This window comes from Danio aesculapii, chromosome 13 (genome assembly GCF_903798145.1).
Source record: "Danio aesculapii chromosome 13, fDanAes4.1, whole genome shotgun sequence".
NCBI classification, from domain to species: domain Eukaryota; kingdom Metazoa; phylum Chordata; class Actinopteri; order Cypriniformes; family Danionidae; genus Danio; species Danio aesculapii.
Window position 1 is genome coordinate 20,380,366 of NC_079447.1, and position 25,191 is coordinate 20,405,556.

Consider the following 25,191-nt stretch of genomic DNA (forward strand, 5'->3'; position numbering starts at 1 on the left):
TACTTTTGTTTCTTGTATTATTTTATTTCGAGAATAGAAAAAGACATAAAATAAATCTGCTCGCAGGGCCTATGCACATATTACATTGTATGCGACTGTTACAGAGACTTTGCCAAAGAGACTGTATTTAATTCATTCAATTAGAGTGACAAATGAGAGCAAATGTGCACTGAAGGGAGATAATAATTAAAAACAGTTATTAAATTACATTTGTCTATACAAAAATACTGACTTATCTAACTAAATAAATGAGGTCAGTTTTTTTTAGAATAATGTTTCATTTTTAAAACTTATATTATTTTAATAATGACTGGTAATATTACTTTGAGTTGTTAATATTATTTCCTGGTGTATTTGTATTATTTAGCAAATAAAGTAAAAACAAATACAAAAATGACACATTTCGTTTTGTCACTGTATATATTTAAATATTCATCTCTGGTTATGAATGTACCACAGTAGTCAAAAGCACATCTGTATAAAAGATTTCAATATGCAGCTTCATGTGAGAATACTGAGATGAGAATTAAAGCAGCGTTCAAAATACCAACACAATTAAACACGTTTTAAAATGCCTTACAGAAAGTTCCAGAGTAAAACCAACTCAAAACTTGCTTGTCACACGGGCATGATAGAAGATAATTGTAGGTTGTGCAACTGAAAGCCAATAGAAAAACAAAAACCAAACAAATATCCAACTAAAGACATGAGAAGAATGATCGCTGAAAATTAAGCATGGAGAAATGAAGCAGGTCAAATGAATGTTTCAGTCCCACTCGATGCCTAATAATTCACAGCTTACATCCCACAGTTTGCGCGCCGTTTCCTCGCTCCGTCCCTGAGGGGCCACAAAAGCAGGAGCGCAGTCACTGTGTGGGAGAGACCGAGAGCGTCAACTGTGTCCCAATACCAAAGAAACCATAAATCATTTAACAGCTACAGTATAGGACAATATCTTTATTAAATAATGCAGGGCTTGAGGATTGCTGAGGAGTTTTCTGTTGGCCCAGCGGTTCAAATTATAACTTGCCTTGATACAATAGTTTCCATTTTCATTGTTTTTGAACATGTAACAAGTAAAATTATCAAAATGGCCAAAATTCTTTATAAAAAAAATTCTCAAAATAATTTTTTACTTATTTTGTTTCATAATAATAATAATAATGAAATGATAATAATAATAATTTTTTATAAAACAAGATGGGAAAGAGAGCTCAGAATATTTAATTCAGAAATTCAGTGATGACCATTCTATTATGAAAACCCCACGGCTAAAAAAAAGTATGCCTGGCAACCTTATCAGAGAGCAGGCTTTTAGTCAGTAAAGTATTCCTGTCAGAATGGGAAAAGGTGCTGATTGGTAAGAGTTTGATTAAAGAAAATTGTGATAACAGTGCAGTGGAACCTGCAGTGTAATGTTCACAGTGACTTCAGGGCCACAGTGCAACAAATCACAAGCCGCTACAACAGTGGTGACCAGGTTAATGTGTCACTGTGTATTGTTTATTGCAGTCTTTTGTGTATGGGCCTCACGTCAATGGCTGAGCATGTTGGGACATTTTAGGCCCCTTATCACAAAAACAAAATCCATAACTGCTTTCAGGTATCTGTATATTATTCCAGACGAAGCATACCCACTCATGGCAACAGGATCATTCAACATATCAGACTGCCAGAATGGTCAAAGAGTTGTTTGAGGAACATGCAGCTTAGTTTCTGCTTATGGTTTGGCTGCCAACCTGATTTATCCAAGTAGGACATGATCCTGGATTAACATCTATGTTGATCTTGGAACAACATTCCAATCAGCCAATCAGAATTAGGGATACGTTTACTGTTTACGTTAAGTTTAGACTTACTGTTAGGTTTATGCACTACATGATTGTTATCCAACTATTATTCCATTCTGATTTTGGTAATAATTTACAGTTATGGTTGGGTTTAAGGGTAGGGAATAGGTATGGAGTATATTTTCAAACAAAAATGATGTTGCAGGATCAACATGGGTGTTAATCCAGGACTGCACCGTACTTGGCAAAGTTACGAAGTGCTGGTTTGGCCTTCAAATTTACTTGACATTAACCCAACTGAACATTTGTGGTTCAACTTGGGAAAAGTGGGTTTGCGTTACATCACCATTACCACAAAATGTGTAGTAACTGGAAGCCTTGCTGCTGAAATTGAGGAACCAGATTCTCGCTGATTCAGCGAATTGCTGTTGGCTGCAATTTGGGTTTAAGGAGGTCCTATAGGTTAAGTAGTTGACCATAATGTGATGGCTCATCATCAATACAAATATAAAAACAATTTAATTTAGGCTAGACTTCTACATTTAACACTTTCTGATCATTTCTCTATTATATATATTTATATTAAAACAGTTTTTATATCTTCTGACACTAACAGTCCACTTTCTACTTTCGGTGGGTTTTTTCAAAATAAAAGACCACTACTACTTCAAAATAAAAGACTACTACTACTTCAAATAAAAGACTAGTACTCAGTAGTTACTGCATTTAAATTCAAATTTACTACTCGATTGTTAAAAAAAGTACGTTCTATACAGTATGGTACTTCTCACATACTGTTCTTCTCACACTTGTATAACAAGTGGTTTTTTCGAACCTACTACTCAGCTCGCATACTGTTTTTAGCGTACTATATAGTATGGAAGTATGTGAATTCGGACGCACTCTATGAACCCCTTTCACAAGACTGTTATGACGTATTTAATGGTTATCAGCATCTAAATCCTTGAACTTTTTTATATTATGATTTTTTAAAGATGTATGAACATTATATGTATTTGACGTTGTTCTCTAAATTTGATGTTCTCTCTTCTGGCTGCCGTTATAAGTCTCACACAATTTTTTTTTTCCTTTTTCTGAAAGTCTTGATAACACCATCGTGGAGCTTTTCTTTCAGTATTTGAGCAAATAGGATTGTAAAATATTGTTGTACTCTCCCATTCACTGCGCTCTAAGGTAATGCAACTATGATGACCTCCGCTACTGTGAAACCTGGACATGTGAAAAGGGTCCATTTTATATTCTATGCATTATTTACTATGTAAAAGTTGAGAACTACTGTTTTAATAACCGCACCCTTGCTCATACAGTTTTTCAAATGTCCAGGATATGTTAAAAATGAGTCTCTACAATGACAAGCGTTCTGCAGTTTGACTTACCTAAAATGTTTGCCTGAGATTGACTGGAGCTCCTCAGCGACGGCGCAGTAGATGGAGGTCTGAGCTCCTTCTTTCGGGGATTTCAGGAACATCGAGAAGAAAGCGAACAGCAGGGACATCAGCGTAGAATGACGCACCAGCTCTGACCTCACCGTCCCAGGATGCACAGAGTTCACAGTCACATTCGACCCTGATCATCACATACAAGTCAAACTCACTTTTTCTTCAGGTATCATTTCAGTTATTCATGTCAGATCATTATTTGAGTTACCCTGGAGTCTGCGCGCCAGCTCACGAGTGAAAAGCACATTAGCGAGTTTGCTCTGGCAGTAGGCAAGTCCGCTGTTGTAGCTGCCCTGACTGTGCAGGTCGTGGAATCGAATCCAGCCGAAGTTATGTGCCAGGGAGGAAACGACCACGATTCGTGAAGGAGCGCTGCGCTTCAGCAGACCAATGAGGAGATACGTCAGCAGGTAGTGACCTGGATGAAAAGAAAGCATCATCATTCTGGTATTATTTACAATATTTTTGCCACATTTTTTAAAAGCTAAAATGTGCTCATGTAATGCTAGTTTTTATTTTAATTTTGATAATTTGATAATATACAGTTTAAGTCAGAATTATTAGCCCCCTGTATATTTTCCCCCAATTTCTTTAAACCCATTTTTAAACATCATAGTTTTAATAACCCATTTCTAATAATTGATTTCTATTACCTTTGCCAGATACTAGTATTCAGCTTAAAGTGACATTTAAAGACTTAACTAGGTTAATTGGGCAAGTCATTGTATAATGATGGTTTCTTCTGTAGACAATCAAAAAATGTTTAAGAGGGCTAATAATATTGACCCTAAAATGGTTAAAAAAGGCTTTTATTCTAGCCAAAATAAAACAAAAAAGACCTTCTGTAGAAGAAAAAATATTATAGGAAATACTGTGAAAACGTTCTTTGGGAAATATTTGAAAAAGAAAAAAATAAATCACAGGAGGTCTAATAATTTTGACATTAACTGTATATTTTTAATAACTCATTTGAGTTTAAATGTAGAATCTTTCTATTCCTAATGATGTCGGTGACCAATCTCCTATTTGAAGGCCAGCTAGTGAAGTGCTATTCAGGTAAACCTCAATCCTCTGACCTCTAAAGGTGCTCTAGCAACAGACGCTAGAGGTCATGGTCTTTAGCCTCCTTGTTAGAGCAACTGACTCTTCCATACAAAGAATTGCTGGTTTGATCCCAGCTTAGGTTGGATGCAGTAGGACCGGTGGGTTACATAAATAAAAAATCTAATTAATAACTAATTTTTTTATATTATTATATATTTTTATATTTTTTATATTTCTAGTTTTAATACTTGTCATAGTCAATTCTACTTTGGCTTTATTTCAGTAAACAAAATATATTTTTGATCGTTTTTTTTTTTTTTTTTTAGTTTAATTATCAACAACACTGGAAGCATCCATCTTAGGTCAATTCTGAAACTGTGAACTTTAATATTTCTCTAAATATCTTATTAATACCATGCTAAAAACATTAAATAAAAATAATTAATGTTGGTGGTGTTGTAGTCTCAGCTTCAGACATCACGGCAACCACAGGCCATGGACCTTTGGTTAAATGTTTGATGCATATGGCACACTTTTCTGGAAATACTTTTGCCGTCATCCTCTGATTGGTTTAAATGCACTCAAAAAATTTTTTTTTTTGCTCGTTCAAACTACTTATTCAAAATAAGCGGAAACAACACAATTCTTGAGATTTCATTGAGACAACCTAATTCTTTTGTTCAATCCACATACATTTGTTAAAAGTGTTAAGTTAACTTAATCAATTTGTGTTGGGACAACATGAATGAATTGTGTAGAACCCTGCATTTTTTACAGTGTATACAGGATTTCTGAGAGTTGAGTGTGCAGCAATCTTCATCAGCCCGCCTGGAAATAAGTCGACACGAGACTAGCAGTGTTATGGCCATTTTTTTTATACAGCAAATGTTTCTTATTGGGATAGCTCACCCAAAATACTAATTTACACTTGTATAACAAGTGGTTCCAAACCTTTATAAGTTTGTTTTGTATGTTGTACACAAAAGATGATATTGCTGAAATCATTGACATTCATAGTAGGAAAAGCAAACACTATGTAAGTCAATGGTTACAGGTTTCCAGCCTCTTCACAATATCTTCTTTTGTGTTCAACAGAAGAAAAAAAACTCCTGAAAAAAGTGAAAAGACAGTAAATTATGACAGAGTTTTTAGTTTTGGGTGAACTACCACCTTTAATTATATATTTAAAAAATCATGTTCCAGTTTGCTACTTAATACAAATAAATACAAATATTATTAAAACTCACCAAGATGATTGACCCCGATCTGCATCTCAAACCCATCAGCAGTTTTCATATAAGGACACATCATAACACCAGCATTATTGATGAGGATGTGCAGGTGATCCACCTCTGAATGAAGAAAAAAAATGAATTAACTGTAAATAAACTCAAATATCAGAGGGTTACCAACATTTTGCTTTTTCTGGTGGACATAAGTCAGCACCTCTGAGGAATCTCTGCGCGAAGGCCCTGATGGAGCAGCAGTCCGCCAGGTCCAGCTCCCGCACCTCCACTTTAGCTCCTCCCACTCTCGTGCGGATCTCTGCCGCCACCTCCTCCGCCTTCTCCATATCCCGACATGCCAGAATCACTCGAGCTCCTGGAAGAACAACAGCGAGACCACCAATCTTCATTTACAACCGCTTTACAGATTCAGGTAGTCATTTCTGGAAAATACAAGTTGTTCAGGATTCACTTGGACTGACCTCGAGAAGCCAAATCCAAAGCTGTCTCTTTCCCGATTCCTGAGTTTGCTCCTGTGACCAATGCAACTTTTCCATCTAACCGCGCTGTGGATCGACATAATCCTCCTGCAGCGTATTTCCTGTGTAAATGTTGTGGAGTCTGTCAGCATATTTCTAAAGACGCTCACAATGCAGAGTTACAAGTATTAGAAGAAGCTTTATTGAATTCAACAAAGCAAGAGACAACAGTCACCCAGCATCCCAACCATCATCTCTCTCCTGGGGCCTGTTTTAGTAAGGAGGTCTAACCAACTCGGGGTTTAAACTTGAACTTGACTTACGGAGAGATTAAAAACTCAAGAGTTTTTGGTTTCGGAACAGCAGATCTGAGTTAGGTCAATCAAGTCTGAGTAGACTAATTCAGAGTTAAGCGTGCATGCCACGACATTTGACAAAACGAGAATGCATATAACCTTAACTTAATGTTCAGTGGAAATGTTTAATTTAAGGTTTCCACTTTTACACACGTTGATTGAAGATAAAATGTTTAAAATTGAGTTTTTAATAGATTTAAAAGTGCACTTGAGTGTCTGATTTTTTTATTTATCAAGTGGAGGTTGATATGATATTCAGAATGTAAGCAGAACTAAAAATAGTTTTGAGAACGAGTAATAACCCCATTAATCTAGTTACAGCACATGTCTCTGTTGAAGATCAGTGAATTTAAGCTAGTTATTTATTAAAAAGGACAAGCCATTCTCGTAACTTTGTTCTTTGTGAGACTGAAATTTAGGCAATGAATGATTAAGGCTAAGGTGAGAAATACTGCTTCATCTTTAAAAAAGGGGAGGAGACCGACAGAAACTCTGAGTTCAGAGGATAAAACCTGCTCCTGACTAGGTTTCAGAGTAAGTTATCACGGTAACTGACTCCAAGTACAAGATAACTCTCTTTCAGACTTTACTTACCCTGCTTTCTTGAGTTTGACAAACCTGGCAAATGGAAAACCCAGAGTTTCTCTGATTTCAGAGTTAACATACTCTGAGTTTTCACTTAACCTGCTTTCTGAAATGGGGCCCTGGTCTGCTTGCAGATTATGTTTTATACCTGTTTCCTCATGAGTTTCCATTTGACCAAACCAATGATTCCCCAACAGCCTAACTTGACCTTTTTCTCGGATGACTCCCAAATGCTCTAATTGGCCTTTTTCTTGTATCTTTCCTAAACACCAGCATCCATTATCTAATGGATCATCCCGACCGCTTATTGTATTGGTGGAATATAGCTAACTCATATGCATTGATACTTTTTGGCAGATGCAGGTGTTCACTAATCTTAACCCTCTCATTAACCTTAGTTACCTTAGATGAACACAGGTGTTTAGCATCTCTAATATAACTGGCATCTTTAAAAACACTTTCAGATACCCATAATGCAATTACCATGTATAAAATAATTACACATTAATTAATTAATATATTAATTAATTACAACTGAATATTGGTCATTAAAAAAATGGATTGATTGACTGATGGTGACACGGTGGCGCAGTGGTTAGCACTGTCGCCTCACAGAATGAAGGTCGCTGGTTCAAGCCCCGGCTGGGTCAATTGGCATTTCGGTGTGGAGTTTGCATGTTCTCCCCGTGTTGGTGTGGGTTTCCTCCGGGTGCTCCGGTTTCCCCCACAGTCCAAAGACATGCGCTAGGTGAATTGAATAAACTAAATTGTCTGTAATGTGTCTGTGTGTGTGAATGTGAGAGTTTGTGGATGTTTCCCAGCACTGGGTTGCTGCTGGAAGAGCATCAGCTGTGTAAAGCATATGCTGGATAAGTTGGCGGTTCATTCCATTGTGGCGACCCCTGATGAATAAAGAGACTAAGCCTAAAGGAAAATGAATGAAAAATCTTGAGATTTAAATATATATATTTCAGCTGTCACAGAGCATGTGTAGTGGGTAACAGTGTTGTAATTAAATAATCTGTGGATTTTTTTGTTCTATATAACAATTAAGCCTCCTTTCCAACATTTTCTGGAGGAATTTAACTTGTATTTAGAAACACAACAAAAGATGAAGACAAATCATATTTAGTCTGGTTTTGCAATATTTTTCCGTAAAATATATCATTAGATATTCTCCGTCTTTGTCTGCAGAGCCTTTTAAGTGATGGTACCCTCTCTGTTATTACCTATTAATAAAGAAAAAAAAAAGATTATAAGCGTTCATCCATCCAGCATGCCTGTCAACACACTCGTCCCACGCAGAAAGCGATCACCAATCCACCAGAGCCAATGAAAAAGCGCGGTTAGCAGAGGGGGCGGGGCGACTCCGCCCATACTGTCATTCTATTAGTCGATTTCTGGAGCACATCATGTCAAGTGGAGGCGGGTCCGCAACGGGACAACCTTAATCAATATCCAACGCATTTTACATCCAAATAATAAAATCCTTTTTGGATATACTTTACGTACAAATTCGAGTTCAGATGTGATCGTTTAATACCAATACAAGAGCCTGCACGGGGCTGTACGCTTCAGTGGTGGCTGAGGTTTCTGCTTTAGTCTTTTACATCATGTTTTCATCCCACTGTGCTCGTTTCACCACAGATTGAATGCATTGCTTGCATGGTCATTCATCATATCATAATGTCATTTTCATATCTCACATGCTATAAATGACAGATTGGCTTACCTGATCTGAGGAGAAAGCAGCCTTAAAATCAGCGCGACGAGCCCTAAACCCGCCGCGAACGCCACGAGCGCGAGCATCATGAAACGGCTGCTGCTGTAACTGTACTGTACTCCAGTCTGTCTCTGTCCGTCCGAATGTGTTCAGCAGCCTCCCACTCACATCTACAGCTGTGTTCCCGAAGAATGATGGGATTGTAGTTTTCATTGTCTGCACAAACATATGTTCTGGATGGTCATTAATGTGTTGCTGAAATGATTGTAAATATTTTATTTATAATATTTAACTCTGCCATGTTAAATATTATATTTTAAATAATCTATATGCTGTTTTATTTACACGTATTAAGCCTGATTTTAATTATTAATCTATAGTATTAATGTCTTTTTTTCATTCCCGTTTGTGTGAGAAAGTTTGTAATAATGTATGCAAAAACAAATAGAGAAACAACAAAAATGAATATAATTTAAAGTGAAATGAAACTGAGTAGTTTTATCGTACAGCTAATCAAATAATATAGAGTAAATTATAGTAGTAATAAGGCTTATGTAAATGAATAGCAAATATAAATGGCAAATATGTATGTAATATTTACAATGTCAGCTAAACTTTAACTGTTCGGCGATTATATTTACAAAACAAATTAATTTGCGTTTTCTTGAAAATATAAACTACAAATCCCATAATGTATATATGACGCAAGCTGTCTACATATTTGCCATGTTTAGTTGGTCTCCTTTTGTTACGTTATTTAAAAATTAAGTACATTAAATAAATAAATCAAGCATACAAATATTATTATAGAGCTCTAGTTAGATGTTTACATTTTTAAAACAGCCTTTTAAATTTAACTCTGCGTCCTTGTTTGCAGGCAAAATCAAGACCGCCTATCATCACGAGGTCCAACACGGAAGCGTCAGCTGCAGTCCCGAGGATTTTGTTATTGCCCGAGAAGCTGATTTTTCCTCATTGTATCGTACCACAACAGACTCCAAATTTCCGCTCTTTTATTCTGTTGTCAATAATTTTTTATCTTCCTTTAGACTTCGTTTGTTTGCTTTAGCTCCACTATGTCTTCAGAGGAGTTTGAAAAGCTGCATGAGATGTATAAATCTCTGTATGACGAAGTGAAGTTGATGCCTGAACGGGTGCAGAGGAGCCAGGGAGGTGAATAAACTCTTTATACCTACAAATGTATCATACATTAGCAAGACTGTACGAATGAACTGCTTTCCATCATTGAACAGTAATTCGCATGTTTTGAGTTCTGTCATTAGAGATTTTCCAAACACAGGACATTGAGGTGAAAAAAGATTAACATGGCTTAATGCAGCTAAACATCAACCAGAGAAACCCAAATTTCTTTCAAACATTTCTTGTAATTAACCTTAACTACTGTAAAAAGAACGAGTCCCAATTACATAAAGTAAAAAAAAAAAAAAGCAGCACGTTAAGCCTTTTCTCCACATTGAAGTTCATTATAAGGAAAAAGCTCAATGTACCTTAACAACAAGCGGGCAAAATCTAATTTCTATCAAATTTTACTGATGACAAACACTTATTGATATCAAAAGAATGAGCTCTAATTTCAGTGAGTAAAAATTACCACTTTATGCATTTTTCCCCATTGAAGTCCATTATAAAAGGAAAAAGCTAAATGTACTCAACAATTGGGGAACATTAAAAATCAATGAATCTTTACTTGTAATTAACACTAACTACTATCAAAAGATCAAGCCCTGATTCTGTGGATGAAGTGCACAATGTCACATTGGATTTCACCCCGTTGAAGTCCATTATAAGAGCTTAATGTGGTTTAACATAACAACATCCAGAGACAATCAAATTTCTATAAAATATACTCTTAAACACTCGCTGCTGTTAAATGAACAAGCTTTTATTTTAGTGTATCAAGTGAACAATATCACTTTAAGCATTCTCCCTATAGTAGTCCATTATAAACAAACAGCTTAACGCATCTTAACACCGACCAGGGAAACCCAAATTTCTGTCAAAATTTTCTTGTGATTGACACTAACTATTGTCAAAAGAATGTGGCCTAATTCCATAGATAACACTAACAATAGCACATAAGCGTTTTGTCCCCCTTGAAGTAATAATGAAAGGCTTAATGTAACTAATACCAGTAATACCAGTGCCGGCCCATAGGGTTGAGTGGCCATAGGCAAGATAAAAAAAATTTGGCCTGCTGGTGTAAAAACAGTGAGAAAAAAGCACAAAAATATACAATTTTTATATTTAAATGTTCAATAACTGTAACATATTTAACCTTTAATATATATGTAAAAATATTCACTCCGATTTAAACAAATAAGCTTGCAAGCCAGAAAACATATGACATACACACACACACACACACACATATATATATATATATATATATATATATATATATATATATATATATATATATATATATATATATATATATATATATATATAAGTATGACATATACAAATAAAACATGAATCAAATGCATATAATAATTATAATAATATAACAATATAAAATAATTAACATACAAATATATGCATAATTAACTAAAAATGGAAGCAAACAAAACTTTGCATTAGATGTTGGACAGGGTAAAATTCGATTTTGACAAAATGAGGAGAAAACCTGTTTTTTTTCCAGAAGGGTGAATTAGTGGGATAGATAATTGATTGATTATTTAATGAAACATGCTGAATGTGGCCTTTTTTATTTTTCACATACTGTATCACACAAGTATTTCTGTGATCATGGCCATTGTTATTAAAACAAGTCCTAATACTGCACTCCTGGCAGAACATATCTTTAAGTTTGCTTTTCTTCCTCTGTTTTTCTTTCTTCTTTTTTCGGCTCATGCCGTTTGTTTTGGATGCCATGTCATTTAAATTAAAATTTGACTAAGATCGATTAAAAATAGCAATGACACTTGTGACGTTAAGTAACTTAAGACTTTAAGATACTTTTTCAGACTTTATATCCAACGTGAGCAATTTGGAGAGACATGTGGTGTGTGTTTAGAAATACGTTGCATCATTCTTGTTCACCCAATAGCTGTAGGACGGACCGGCGCTGAATTTTACAACAACCGAGGGAAACCAAATGTTATAAAGGCTGTTTATAAAATCTAATTTTATTTATAATAGATTAACCCTTGCTGTAGAAAGAATGCTCTTGTGCATGTCATTGACATCCCCACAACAACATAGGGGAAAACGCTTAACACGATATTGTTCCATTTAGCTGTGGAAACGGGGTTCATTCTTTTGCTAGTAGTGCTAATCACAAGTAAATTTAATAGAAAATAGATTTTTCCTGCTTATTAAGGTACATTAAGCCACATTAAGCTTTTTCCTTACAATGGACTTCAATGTGGAGAAAACGCTTAATGTGCTGCTTTTCACTTTATCTGTGTAGTTGGGACTCATTCTTTTTACAGTAGTTAAGGTTAATTACAAGAAACGGTTGACAGAAATTTAGGTTTCTCTGCTTGATGTTTAGGTACATTAAGCCACGTTAAGCTTTTTTCACACAATTTAGCATTTTAGAATGTTCCTCAAACACTCCTGATATTGTAGCTGTGGATGAAGTATCGAAAAACATACTGAGTATTGAAGAAGGCTGCTGTTTTGATGCACACATGCATTTGTGTTATTCAGAAAATGCTAAAATATTGACCATTAGCAAATGCTCTGAAATTGTGTGGCTATATCACAAAGCTAGTTGTTTTAATCTACCATAGCCTAGGACTTGTTTATAAACTGTGTGTGAGAGGATTACAAATTGCTGGACTCTAAACAAATTGCCAAATACTGCTCTGTTTCTGCATTAATAGGCAGTCTGCATGTTTTGAAAAGATGTCATCTCAATCCCTAATTTGCAGATATTTATTTATGTACTTGAGGTGGTCTGAGCATTTTAATATCGTCCTTTAAAGATATATTCAGTGATTGTATTTATTTGCACATTGCTTGTACTGTCAATTGTAACTGGCTCTTTGTGATTATTTGGATGCTGAGTTGCTTTAATCAGTATTAGTAAGTCCAAATAAAATAATCAATGTGTTTGTGTAGTGACACAATGTTCAACAATTTCTTTTGAGGCATTTAAATGATAGTTTCCTGCATTTTTTATTATTAGTATTATCCATCTATAGATGTAAACTGTAAGAACCAATCACAGTTGTCTCATTGAAGTGTTCATTATGTTATTATGCTGTTATTGTCTTGTAAATATTGTCACATCAATAAAATTAAATAAGATGACTAAAATTAACCATCATTTCATTTCTAGAGGAAAGGAAGAGGATTATCAGGGACTTTGATGAGCGTGTTTCAGAGGCTGAAGAAGTGGTTAGTAATGATGTTCACTTTAATATCAGTCTTGATTCATGCTACTTAAAATTGTATCTTTTACTTGGTTTATATATTTCTTCTTTTCCTGTTTTCTGCTTTTGAGCACTGCATGCCTAATTAATTAATTTAAATAATGTAATTATGTAACTTGTATTTGTGTAAGTGGTAGTTTGTTTCGACAATGCACAAAAAATAATAATGTTTTAAGATTAAGGCTGTTTATGATCATTGACTAATAATAAAAAAACATTTCCTTAGTCTTTAGTACATGACAAAATAAATATCTGTTTTCTGTTCATGAAAATACACAGTAGCATCCTGTTATAGCTTTGTTTGGAGTCCCAAATGAGGACATGCATATAACCAAAGACATAGAAAATGCCTTGGCCTTTGTAACGTTAATAGCTAGAAAACTACAATCTCTTGTAGAGGGGAACTCACCAATGACACCTAAACTGTCATTTTGGCTTGCTGATGTAACAGGCCCGTAGCCAGCTCGGTGAAAGGGATGGGTCTTTTTTTCTCAAAATGTGGATCTTTTTGCAGTTGTTTGTCTCATTTTATATGTAACTGTAAGATTTTAATACTGCATTTTAGTGACATTTTAAGCGTTATTTTTGGCTGAATTAGCTTGTCAGGTGGTCATCATAACCAGACGTTTTAATGTAGAAAATATTTCCTAAAGATTTAGAATAAAAAATGTAAATAAAAACTTATTTTAAAAATAAACAATACAGCAGCAAAAGATGACTTTTCTTGCGTCAGATTGTGTTTTCATGCACAGCTGGATGTTGGGACTCATGAAAAAATAATTGTCACACCGAAGCGACAGCCAACAGAGGATTCCACTTGGTCTTAAAGCCTTTTTTCTGGGTTATTTTCACTATTTATGATGGCGTAGCAGTCTCAATAGGACAGATGCACTCATGTATGGGACAAATTCTGGACCTTTGTTTTTCAAACCACCAATTCCTTCCCTTGGCTACGCGCCTGTGTAATGGTATTTTTGAAATCAGAAAACATTTAATATTTTCTCAGAGGATCAACCCGAACATTTTACAAAACATGGGACCCTTTATTAATCTATCTTCAGATTAATGTACTCCTCCAACTATAAATCCCCTTAACATCCCTTACCTCCATATGTTTTATTTATTTTATTTATTTATATTTGACTTATTTAATTATTTAATTAGTTTCTTTTTCTTATTCATTTTTTTCTTGTTTATTTTTTCAGTCGTAAGTTAGTTTGTTTTTAAAAAAAGGAAAAAAAACAAGACTTACTGAATTAATTACGAAAATACCTTAATGAATTAATTACCTTACTAATTAATGAATACCTGCAATGTAATGTACCTTGTTTTATCAAGAACACACACACACACACACACACACGCACACACACGCACACACACGCACACACACGCACACACACGCACACACACACTCAAAAATACACAGTAGCTTTATTTAAACAAATTTTAATTTGAAGGGTATAGCTCTTAATATAAATGAATTTTTGGTAATATTCATGAGGGCTGATGGTGTTAAAGAAAATATGTCAGTAAATATGCTATTTCTTGTAAGTAAATATACAAACAGTTTTGAAATAGAAATTTTCAGTTTTTTTTGTTGATTTTTCACTTGTTTTTGTCCACTATGTGCTTGTGTAGTTTTTTAATTGACATGCAAGGGTTAAGTTTAAAATTCAGTCTCTAAAAAGTCACATTTTAATAAGATTGGATTTTCAAACTTTCATTGACCTAAAGCAGTAGTTAATACAAAATAATAAATACAACTAATAATAAAAGCAATACTTTGAAGTAGTGGGAACCCTGAGCTATTTACATTACTTTTATGTGTATTCTATTAGCAGACTCTTTTATCCAATGCAGCTTTATCCAATACAAAGAGAAAACTTTTATCAGCAGCAGTATATGTTTATCAGAATGCTAGAATAGAAATTAAATTGATGTCAGTTAAAGGTTGGCAGCTCATTCCAGCAAAAAGGAGAAAAGATGATGAAGGGTGATGGTTTTGGTGAGCAACATTAATTCTTGTGAAAGTTGAGATGATCTATATTGCAAGTGGTTTTGTTTGGATAGTTTAAGACAGCAGGTGGCAGTATTGCTTCACAAAATCTCAAGTCACCCCTGTTAGGACATACATAGTGCTAAGAGACTGTAGGCCTAGCTGCATTGTACTGTGTTATATAATGTATAGCATTAGCTCAGTAGTATTATTCTTTACTTAAATTATAACACTGAAATTATTTAGAAAGAAAATTAAACCTTTTATGCAGCAAGAATATTTTAAATTGATCAAAAATATTAGTAATAACAATTATAGTGCTGCAAAGGATTTTTAAAAATGTACATTAAAAAAGACATGCGCTATAGGTGAATTAGGTAGGCTAAATTGTCGTAGTGTATATGTGTAAATGAGAGTGTATGGGTGTTTCTCAGTGATGGGTTGCAGCTGGAAGGGCATCCGCTGTGTAAAAATATATGCTGGATAAGTTGGCAGTTCACTCCGCTGTGGCGACCCCTGATTAATTAAAGTGCTAAGCCGACAAGAAAATGAATATATATATATATATATATATATATATATATATATATATATATATATACACACACACACACACACGTATACAGTTGAAGTCAGAATTTTTAGCCCCCCTGAATTATTAGCACCCCTATTTTTTTTTCCCCTAATTTCTGTTAACAGAGAATCATTTATTAGAAATGAGTTATTCCATTAATCAGAAATTGGGGAAAAAAATAAACAGGGGGCTAATAATTCAGGGGGGCTAATAATTCTGACTTCAACTGTGTGTGTATATATATATATATATATATATATATATATATATATATATATATATATATATATATATATATATATATATATATATATATATATATATATATATATATATTATTAGCCCCCCTGTTTATTTTTTTCCCCAATTTCTATTTATTGGAGAGAATATTTTTTCAACACATTTCTAAACATAAATATTTTTAATAACTCATTTCTAATAAAAAGATTTATTTTATCTTTGCCATGATGACAGTACATAATATTTTACTAGATATTTTTCAAGACACTTCTATACAGCTGAAAGTGACATTTAAAGGCTTAACTAGGTTAATTAGGTTAACTAGGCAGGTTTCGGTAATTAGGCAAGTCATTGTATAATGATGATTTGTTCTGTAGACTATCGAAAAAATATATAGCTTAAAGGGGCTAATAAAATTGACCTTAAAATGGCTCTTAAAAATTTTTTAACTGCTTTTATTTTAGTCGAAATAAAACAAACAAGACTTTCTCCAAAGGAAAAAATATTATCAGACATACTGTGAAAATTTCCTTGCTCTGTTAAACATTATTTGGGAAATATTTAAAAAAGAAAAAAAAATAAATCAAAGGGGGGCTAATAGATCTGACTTCAACTGTATGTGTGTATGTATGCACATGGGGGGTACATCACAAATTAGTTTTCCTGATTAAACATTGATGAAAAACTCGACAGTGATGGTGGGTGAAAAACTAGACATTCACAGAGTTTGTGATGAAGATTTCTTGATGCACAACAGATGTGAGGATTGAAATAATTTTTTCACCACTTTATTTTAAATGTTCAATCAAGGCTTCTCAATTTTGACCCGAAGGTGCATACAAACATTGCATACAAACAGTGCATACAAAATTCTAAAACAGCAGGAGGGTATTACAGTATTCACAGTAATACTTTTTTTAGAGTATTGTTGATCAAATGCATGCAGCCTTGATGAGCATTTGACAATTCTTTGAAAAATATTTTGAGAAGTCCCCAAACTTTTACATGTTATTATGTGTAAAAACACAGTAACAGAAACAGTGACTGTCTGTCGCCTCCTCTGAGTTTATCATTAAACATGTAAAACCTCTCTCAGCTTCAGGGTATGGACCAGGAGCTGTTTGGTGCTCCATCATCCTTCCGAACCCCCATGTCAACAAAAATTCGACTGTACAGACGAGATCTGGCCAAACTGCAGAGAGACATACGGCTCTCAGCAACACCAGGGCTTTCAGGTCAGCTCGGAGATAGCAGACTCGGTGTTTATGCCTCACAGAATGATCAGAGTGTAAGTAAAGTCTCATCACTTCATTAAAAGAGGCTATTCAGGTTTTTCCTCACTCTCATGTGTTTTGAACTGGTCCAAGGGTTATATTTATGTTTTCTGTGAAACAATGTTTCCTGGAAGGAGGAAGGTCACTGAGGTTACAGATTCAGATTAAGACAGAATGTTTCCTTTTTTGATGTATTACCCCAGAGATCAGCTGAGATCATGGGTGAAATGTGTGTTATTGAGGACAGAGAACTATCCATTTCATGATAAAAATCAGTGTGACTGATGATATATTTATTAAACTATCCTTATTTCGGTTTAGACAGGAAAGTGTTGTTGTGTTTAGAAAGGTATTGTTAAATGAAAGCTTTACTTCTCATTGATGATGTGCACATCACTTGCACAGTGATGATGGAGAATTTCTACATCTTTCCAGCTGGATCTAGATTTCGTCAGGCTAGAACTGGCTAGAACCGCTCCACTGTACCCCTCATGTGTATTCCTGCAGGAAGTTCCATAACTATGAGTATGTTTTGAACACTAGTGATCTCTATCTCTCCTGTGTACTATTTAATGACACACCTTGCTGGCATTCCAGAAGTGTTACGTGATTCTCAGAAACACTGCTCACCTCCGGCTACACGTAATGCGGATTTGAAGAAGTTCAATGAATTTAACTACTTGTTACATAAGTTTGTTAATAATATGGCAACGGGAAAAACCCCTTGAGGCTTGAAAGCGGAGCACATACAGTATGCAGTTCTCAAAAGTTGATGTAGTTCACTGTTTTTGGTTGCCTGGTTATTCATAAATTATTGACAAAAAGGTTGAAAAATTCCATTCAAGAAGTGAAACTTGTATAATTTCTACATTCATTCCACACATACTGATATATTTCAAGTGTTTATTTCTTTTAATTTTGATGACTAATGTCAGTCTGTGGCACTGCTCAGGTGTTATGAGAGCCCAGGTTGCTCTGATATTTGCCTTCAGCTCTTCTTCGTTGTTGGGTCTGGCATATCGCATCTTCCTCTTCACAATACCCCATCGATTTTATATGTGATGAAGGTCAGGTGAGTTTGCTGGCCAATGTAGAACAGGGATACCATGGTCCTTAAAGCAGGTACTGGTAGCTTTGGCACTGGTTGCAGGTTCCAACTCCTGTTGGAAAATGAAATCTGCATCTCAATAAAGTTGGTCAGCAGGAGGAAGAATGAAGTGCGCTAAAATGTCCTGTATACAGCTGCATTAACCTTGGACCTCAGAAAAAACAATGGAGCAACACCAGTAGATGACATGGCACCCCAAACCATCACTGACTGTGGAAACTTTACACAGGACCTCTGGGACCCTGATTTCCAAAAGAAATGCAAAATTGACTTTTATCAGAGAACATAACTTTAGAGCAGTCAGCAGCAGTACAGTCTTTAGCTCAGACGAGACCCTTCTGATGCTGTCTGTTGCTCAAGAGAAATAAGGAATGCGACAGCTCAAACCCAAGTCTTGAAAATGTCTGTGTGTAGTGGTTCTTGAAGCACTGACTCCAGCTGCAGTCCACTCTTTGTGAATTCTCTCCAGGATACAGTTATTGCTTGTACACTTTTTTTCTACCACATCTTTTCCTTACCTTCACCTCCCTGTTAATGTGCTTGGACACAGAGCTCTGTAAACAGCCAGCCTCTTTTGCAATGACCTTTTGTGCCTTGTGCAAGGTGTCAGTGGTCGTCTTTTAGACAACTGTCTAATCAGCTGTCTTCCGCATGATTGTGTAGCCTACATAACTAGACTAAGAGATCAATTAAAGGCCTTTGCAGGTGTTTTGAGTTAATTAGCTAATTAGAGTGTGGCACCAGGTGTCTTCAATACTGAACCTTTTCACAATATTTAAATTTTCTAGTTGTTATCAAAATCAAAGGAAATAAACACTTGAAGTATATCAGTCAGGAATAAATGTATAAATTATACAAGTTTCACGTCTTGTGTGGAATTAGTGAAATAAATCAACTTTTTGAAGAAATTCAAATTAAGTGACCAGCACCTGAATAACATAAAGGGTCTTTCTTACTAACATTTGTGACAAAAACAATGTATTTGACATTATTTGAAAACAAGAAAACGTAAAAAACACATTCATTGTGGACTATGAGGGCCGGTCATTTCTCAGGTGTGCTTTGTATGACGTTAGTGAGCTACTGTGCATGTTGCTGTTTTTACCACAACACAACACAACTTGGAAAATAAAATAGTTGCTGATACAATGTCACTTTGTGAGGCTTTTGGTTGTGTTTTCCAATTGAAGAATAACAAAAGAAGTGATTTAAGTCTTTACTACTGTTCATCATTCCCCAAAAGAAGTCTAAATGCCCCAGATATTGAGTGAAATCAATGCTGAGAAACAGAGACAGAGAGAAGAAACGCTAGATTCTTCTTGTCAGCATCTATCTGCATTCCTGCATCCGTCATAACTGAAGAACACTGTACTCAAGTATCCCATCACCACCTTTAAGCTCTTCCTCCAGCTGTTGTCTACTAAAAGCCTCAAAGGCATCAGGGATAAAGTGGAAAGTTTTATTTGTGCACCAGTATTTTCCTATTCTTTTCCCCTCTCTTTATTATTAGGGAGGCAGTGAGGACCTAAATGATTCTCTCGCTGCTCTTTTGATAAATTATAACCAAATGCTGCAAAATGTGGCATCGTACCAGTTCCTTTTTCAGTTGTGTTGCATAAATAAGTAAATAAATCAACCATTATGCACTCAGAGGTCCCTAATAGGCCAAAATGAATGCAGATTTTTTAAATTACAAATCTTTCATGGGTTTCAGCTACATAATTCTGTAACAGACGAATTGAATTAATTTCAATAAAGTAATCCATGCTGTTTTTCACCCAAATCTGAAAATTCAGTCATTTACTCACCCTTTACTTGCTCCAGACCTGTTTGATTTCTGCTTCTTATTTTCATCTGTTAAATCAATGGTTACAGGTTTCAGCATGCTTCTAAATAACTTTAGTGTTCAACAGAATAAACAAACTCATAAAGATTTGGAACCACTTGAGGGTGAGTAAATGATGAGTTTTTTTTATTTTGGGGTGAATTATCACTTTAATACCTGGGGTTGTTTTCAAGTAGTTCAGTTCAAGTAGACAGTTTTTATTGTATTTTATGAGTTACCTGTAATCATAAACAGATCCTTCCAGTTTGCCACTGCATACGTGCCACACCCACACACATATGTGAAGGGGTATGTGATGCAGGTTAACTCCCTGCATCTATACAAACACAGATGCCTGTTGCACTTCAGTGGAGTGATTTATTTTTCTGTTGCGTATGCAGAAGTTGGCCTTAAGCAAGGTCATGGTGTGTCCCAAGAGACTTGTTTGAGAAAATGAGGTCACAAGAAGATCTGAAAAAAACGTGAACGCTTCCTTTTGATTGGCCATCGCAGATTAATTAGCTTTTTCCTTTATCAGAATGGTAAAGTAGGCAACAGTTACTTTTTACTCAGTATGCACTTATGCCTTAAACCAAACAAACCATCACTGAGAATAATGATCATAATCTATCTATATTAATAATCCATCCATCCATCCATCTATCCATTTATCTCTAATAATAATAAAAGGTCTGATAATAATAAAATGTACCATTTTTTTTGTTTTTTTTCCCACTAAAATGAGAATGTATCCCACTCTTTCTGACAATCTTTTCAGGCAAATATAGAAGAATTATTTGATGTGTATTTTAGGAGACAAATGCAGCGCCAAAATACAAATTATATGTAATTTTGAATATGTATTCTTTGCTTATCCTTTGAATCACTTGTCTACTCCCATTTGTCAGCAAGGGATTTAAAATAGTTTAAGATGAAATAAATAGATGCAAAATAATCTTTTATTCAAGTCAAGCGCAGGTCAAAAAAATCTGTTGTCATTTTTATCTGATATGCATGTTATACATGTTGTGACATTCATTTTTCCACAAAATAAAATTTGAAAAATAGAAGTAGACAATTTATTTGCATTTAATATGCTTAGTATGCTCTCTGTACATATGTATAGTATAGTGCAGTTAATAAAGTTAATTTGGTGTAGACATCAAAATGAAACGTCTAACCTTTTGGACCTATATTAATTTAAATGGTTTATATTGCTTTGAAATATATAATACATTTAATGGGCTGTAATCTAACTGTAGGTCTGTCTTAAAAATATAGTAATGTCTGTATTTCTTGTTAACCAGATTAGTGATTATAGTTAAAATGTTTCAACACTGGCATTATAACCGACTATGCAGCACATCTTAGTTAAACAATTACTAATTTCTGTGTTTGTTTTTGCAGACTCATCTTCAGTCGCAGCGTGCTTTGCTAATCCAGGGGACAGAGTCTCTAAATAATGCGTCAAAAAGTATTGAGCGAAGCCAGCGGATTGCGGCAGAGACCGACCACATTGGCACAGACATCATCGAGGAGCTCGGAGAGCAAAGAGAGCAGCTGGACCGCACCAGAGATAGAGTAAGGCTGTGTTTACACCAGTGCATTTTGGTTTTAACACAATGTTCTAAATTAAAATGTTCCATGTCCGTATTGACATATTCCCCTGCATTTCGTAAAGTATCTACACATGTCAAAAGCTATAAAAGCTATAAGATTACAAAAGTGTTGCCTATATACAAATATTAGGTCAAATAAAAATGGTTATTTGTTATAAACAATTATAAATGTTGACAGAAAATAGTTGCATTTAAGTTAGAAGCAAATCCTTTGACTGTTAACCCTATTCATAACAGAAATAGATCAACAATTGTATGTTCACTTTTAAAATATTTTAGCAACCTAATGTTACACTGCAAATATTTGTTTGGAAACAAGGTAAAACATCATTATTTGTCAGCATGGTGTGACCAGCAGTGAATGTACAAATGGCTATTTAAATTGAGCATATGAAAGAGGCTTGACGAATCAGGAAGGGATACGCAATAACCCTGGCGACCAATCAGAAAGCAAATAAGGGCAGCCAGACCCTTTTTTTTTCCCCCTTCAAAGTCTGTTTTAGTTCATCTACACCAGGGGTGCCCAAACTGAGACCTGGAGGGCCAGTGTCCTGTATAGCTTAGCTCCAACTACTTTCAACACACCTGCCTGGAAGGTTCTAGGATACCTGGAAAGAGCTTGATTATCTGGTCCAGGTGTGTTTAATTAGGGTTGGAAAAAAATATGCAGGACACCGGCCCTCCAGGATTGATTTTAGAGCACCCCTGATTTACACTGAAATGCAACCCTTTTTAGTTGTGAGGGGATCTCTAGCATTTACAAAGTAGTATAGTGTTGATAACAGTAACAAAAATGTGTGCTTTTTTAAGCACTAATGTAAACAGCCTAAACGTAGGCAAAAAAAAAAAAAAAACAGAGAATAAACCGCTAAATGTTTACAATGAGTTCAATTCCTCTCTTTCTTTATTTTCTCTTCTCTTGCTCCACCATCAGTTGGTTAACACTGGAGAGAACCTGAGCCGGAGCAGGAAGATCCTGCGCGCAATGTCCAGACGGTGAGTCTTGCACTCTTATGAAACACATTTTACATCACTAGAATTGTTTCCAAATCCTCTTTCTGAGAATACACTGTATCAATCCTTTCCTGTCATTTCAGGATCGTGACGAACAAACTGCTCCTCTCCATCATCATCATCATGGAGGTGGCCATCTTGGGGGGAGTGGTGTACTTGAAGTTCTTTCGCAAGTAGGCAATGAGATACACAAGACTCTCTCCCTTTTCTTCTTCCCGATGTTCACGGATGTCTGACCTGGCAACAATGTGCTGGATGCTTTTGTGACTGTTAGTGTCACATGGACTTGTATGAGGGGTTATATTTAGTGCTAAACTTTATAAGCATAAGCACCTCTCTCAGGGTGAGAAGAAGACGGTCACCATTGTGTATTGACTTCTGGAGGACTTGTGTTAACAGGAGAAACTGTGTTACTTCCTCCTTAGCTGCCTTCAACAAGGTGCCAAGGTGATCTGGTGGGTGGATGAATGGTGTAAATGATGAAGCGTCCAGTGAAATGAGTGGAAAAAGAACATATACAGTATATTATATACATCCTTTTACAGGCCTTGATCACTTCACAGGATGGTTCACTCCAAAATTATGTAATTCTGTAATAATTTATTGACTTTTTATGTCAATCCAAAACATTTTTCCTATACTGTGAAAGTTTTGGATGGTATTGAACTTCATTGCACTGCTAAAAACATTCATCTTAATATTTTCTACTGTATTCTATTGATGAAAATAGATTGAAGGAAGTCTTAATTCATTGGGGATGCATGTATGTAACATATTTTGGAGTGAATCATCCCTTTAATACTGAACTTTTAAGTAAATGATCAGAATTACATTGTGTATTCATTTAGGTTTGGTTTTGAGGTGGCATTAAAGGTAACATCTCTTTGTTTTTGTTCATGAAATGGGTGTGTGTTTTCTTTTTGTTTTTCCACCAATCAGTCAAACAGAGCTGAGTTTACCTCAGGCCAAGAGATTGATAGCTATAAACAAGCAAGTCACTTTATTTGTGAGCTCTGATTGGTGGAGAAAAGGGGTGTGTTTGGCCTGTCAGATAAGGGGGGTAGATGTTACTGTAAACATGACTGATATTAAAGTGACACAAGCACCTGTTATATAGTGAAGAGCAGCATCTAGTCACCTTGACATACTGACGTTTTGCCTGCTAACTGATGGTGTTTTTTTCTAGTTGTCTTAGGAGCAAAACAGTTGACGTGAGTGGACTCAACAACCCAACAGTGGTATGTGTGGGATTGGATTTGAGGTGTGAGCAGGTGATCGACCTGTTTTTGTTTATTGTAATTCATAATCACATTCCACAGTTATTAGCTGGTATTATGAAAGATTGATTGGATTACAAATTGGGCAAATCTGAAGATTTAACTGATGACTCTTTCGAATTAATCAAAAGCATAAACAAAAAATGGACATTTCAAATTGCATTAGGCGTATTATTTGATTAAACTTTATACAAAAATGAATGTCATTGCCATTAATACTCATGATGAGGGATCTGAACAATTAAACCGTGAACTTAGGTGTGCAGTATCAGGTCTTACACCCATTAAATACATTCTAATATGGGTGTAGCATTACAATCATTCATTTCTATTCAAAGTTATTTGCAGTGCTTTTCACAATCATTTTTGTTCCAAAGCAGCTTTACAAAAGGTGCACATTATTATATTCAACAACAAAAGCAGGAAAAGGTTAAGGTGTTGTGTATCCAGCTATACAGTTATACACTCACCGGCCACTTTATTAAGTACACCTTACTAGTACCAGGTCGGACCACCTTTTGCCTTCAGAACTACCTTAATCCTTCATGGCATTTCATGGAGATTTTGGTCCATATTGACATGATAGCATCGGACAGTTGCTGCAGATTTGTCGGCAGCACATCCATGATGCGAGCCTCCTGTTTCACCACTTTCCAAATATGCTCTATTGGATTGAGGTCTGGTGACTGTGGAGGCCATTTGAGTACAGTGAACTCATTGTCATGTTTAAGAATCAACTCTGTATATTAATTAAGAGATTAATCAGAACAGTTACACAGTGTACATTTTAGAAGACGTGATGAGATAAATTCAATAATTGAGAACTTAATTTTTGTGAATTGATCAACAGTTTGTGCTGTCCTTAAAGTCTAGCACAATTGGCTTCATCTCTTCATAGATCCGACTGGAGCTGCACAGTCCCTAGGCCCCTCGTTTCAGCATTGATATCGCAATGTGCATGTCTGCAATAGTCACATCACAGAATGTGCAATGTTGGGATTATAATTGACCAAGAGCCACAGTTTAGAACACCTGAAATATGTGAAGTCACTGTAGAGTTTAACTAATGCAGTGAAAGTTCATCATTTGCAGGTGTTTGTAAAGTATTTGCAGCTGTGTTTAAAGTATTACACAAGCAATTGTGCCGTTTGTAACTTTAATAAAGATTTATTGTATTGGATTATTCATACAATGA

The 25,191-nt window shown here is 35.3% G+C and overlaps 2 protein-coding genes across 2 annotated transcripts; one reads left to right on the forward strand and one right to left on the reverse strand.

Annotated features, from left to right (window-relative positions):
• Window positions 1-3: 3 nt before the first annotated feature.
• On the reverse strand, window positions 4-8,817 carry rdh12 (retinol dehydrogenase 12). The gene is made up of 7 exons (XM_056470720.1): window positions 8,673-8,817; window positions 6,003-6,121; window positions 5,741-5,896; window positions 5,542-5,646; window positions 3,459-3,668; window positions 3,188-3,377; window positions 4-869 (listed from the first exon to the last, which is right to left on the reverse strand). The coding sequence occupies exons 1-7, from the start codon at window positions 8,750-8,752 to the stop codon at window positions 767-769; spliced, it is 963 nt and encodes a 320-aa protein (XP_056326695.1). The 5' UTR covers window positions 8,753-8,817; the 3' UTR covers window positions 4-766.
• A 767-nt stretch (window positions 8,818-9,584) lies between these two features.
• vti1b (vesicle transport through interaction with t-SNAREs 1B) lies at window positions 9,585-23,621 on the forward strand. The gene is made up of 6 exons (XM_056471293.1): window positions 9,585-9,836; window positions 12,973-13,031; window positions 16,976-17,167; window positions 21,494-21,667; window positions 22,640-22,701; window positions 22,803-23,621. Exons 1-6 carry the CDS (start codon window positions 9,740-9,742, stop codon window positions 22,894-22,896), a joined length of 678 nt encoding a protein of 225 aa, XP_056327268.1. The 5' UTR covers window positions 9,585-9,739; the 3' UTR covers window positions 22,897-23,621.
• The last annotated feature ends 1,570 nt before the right edge of the window (window positions 23,622-25,191 follow it).

Coding starts and splice junctions, on each gene's coding strand:
- rdh12 (XM_056470720.1), bottom strand. CDS start 8,752: ATGATGCTCGCGCTCGTGGCGTTCGCGGCGGGTTTAGGGCTCGTCGCG. Junction 5,647..5,740: donor CGCGCAGAGATTCCTCAGAG/GTGCTGACTTAT, acceptor TTCTTCATTCAG/AGGTGGATCACCTGCACATC. Junction 870..3,187: donor ATCTCAGGCAAACATTTTAG/GTAAGTCAAACT, acceptor TCTCCCACACAG/TGACTGCGCTCCTGCTTTTG.
- vti1b (XM_056471293.1), top strand. CDS start 9,740: ATGTCTTCAGAGGAGTTTGAAAAGCTGCATGAGATGTATAAATCTCTG. Junction 13,032..16,975: donor TTTCAGAGGCTGAAGAAGTG/GTTAGTAATGAT, acceptor AACCTCTCTCAG/CTTCAGGGTATGGACCAGGA. Junction 17,168..21,493: donor CCTCACAGAATGATCAGAGT/GTAAGTAAAGTC, acceptor TTGTTTTTGCAG/ACTCATCTTCAGTCGCAGCG.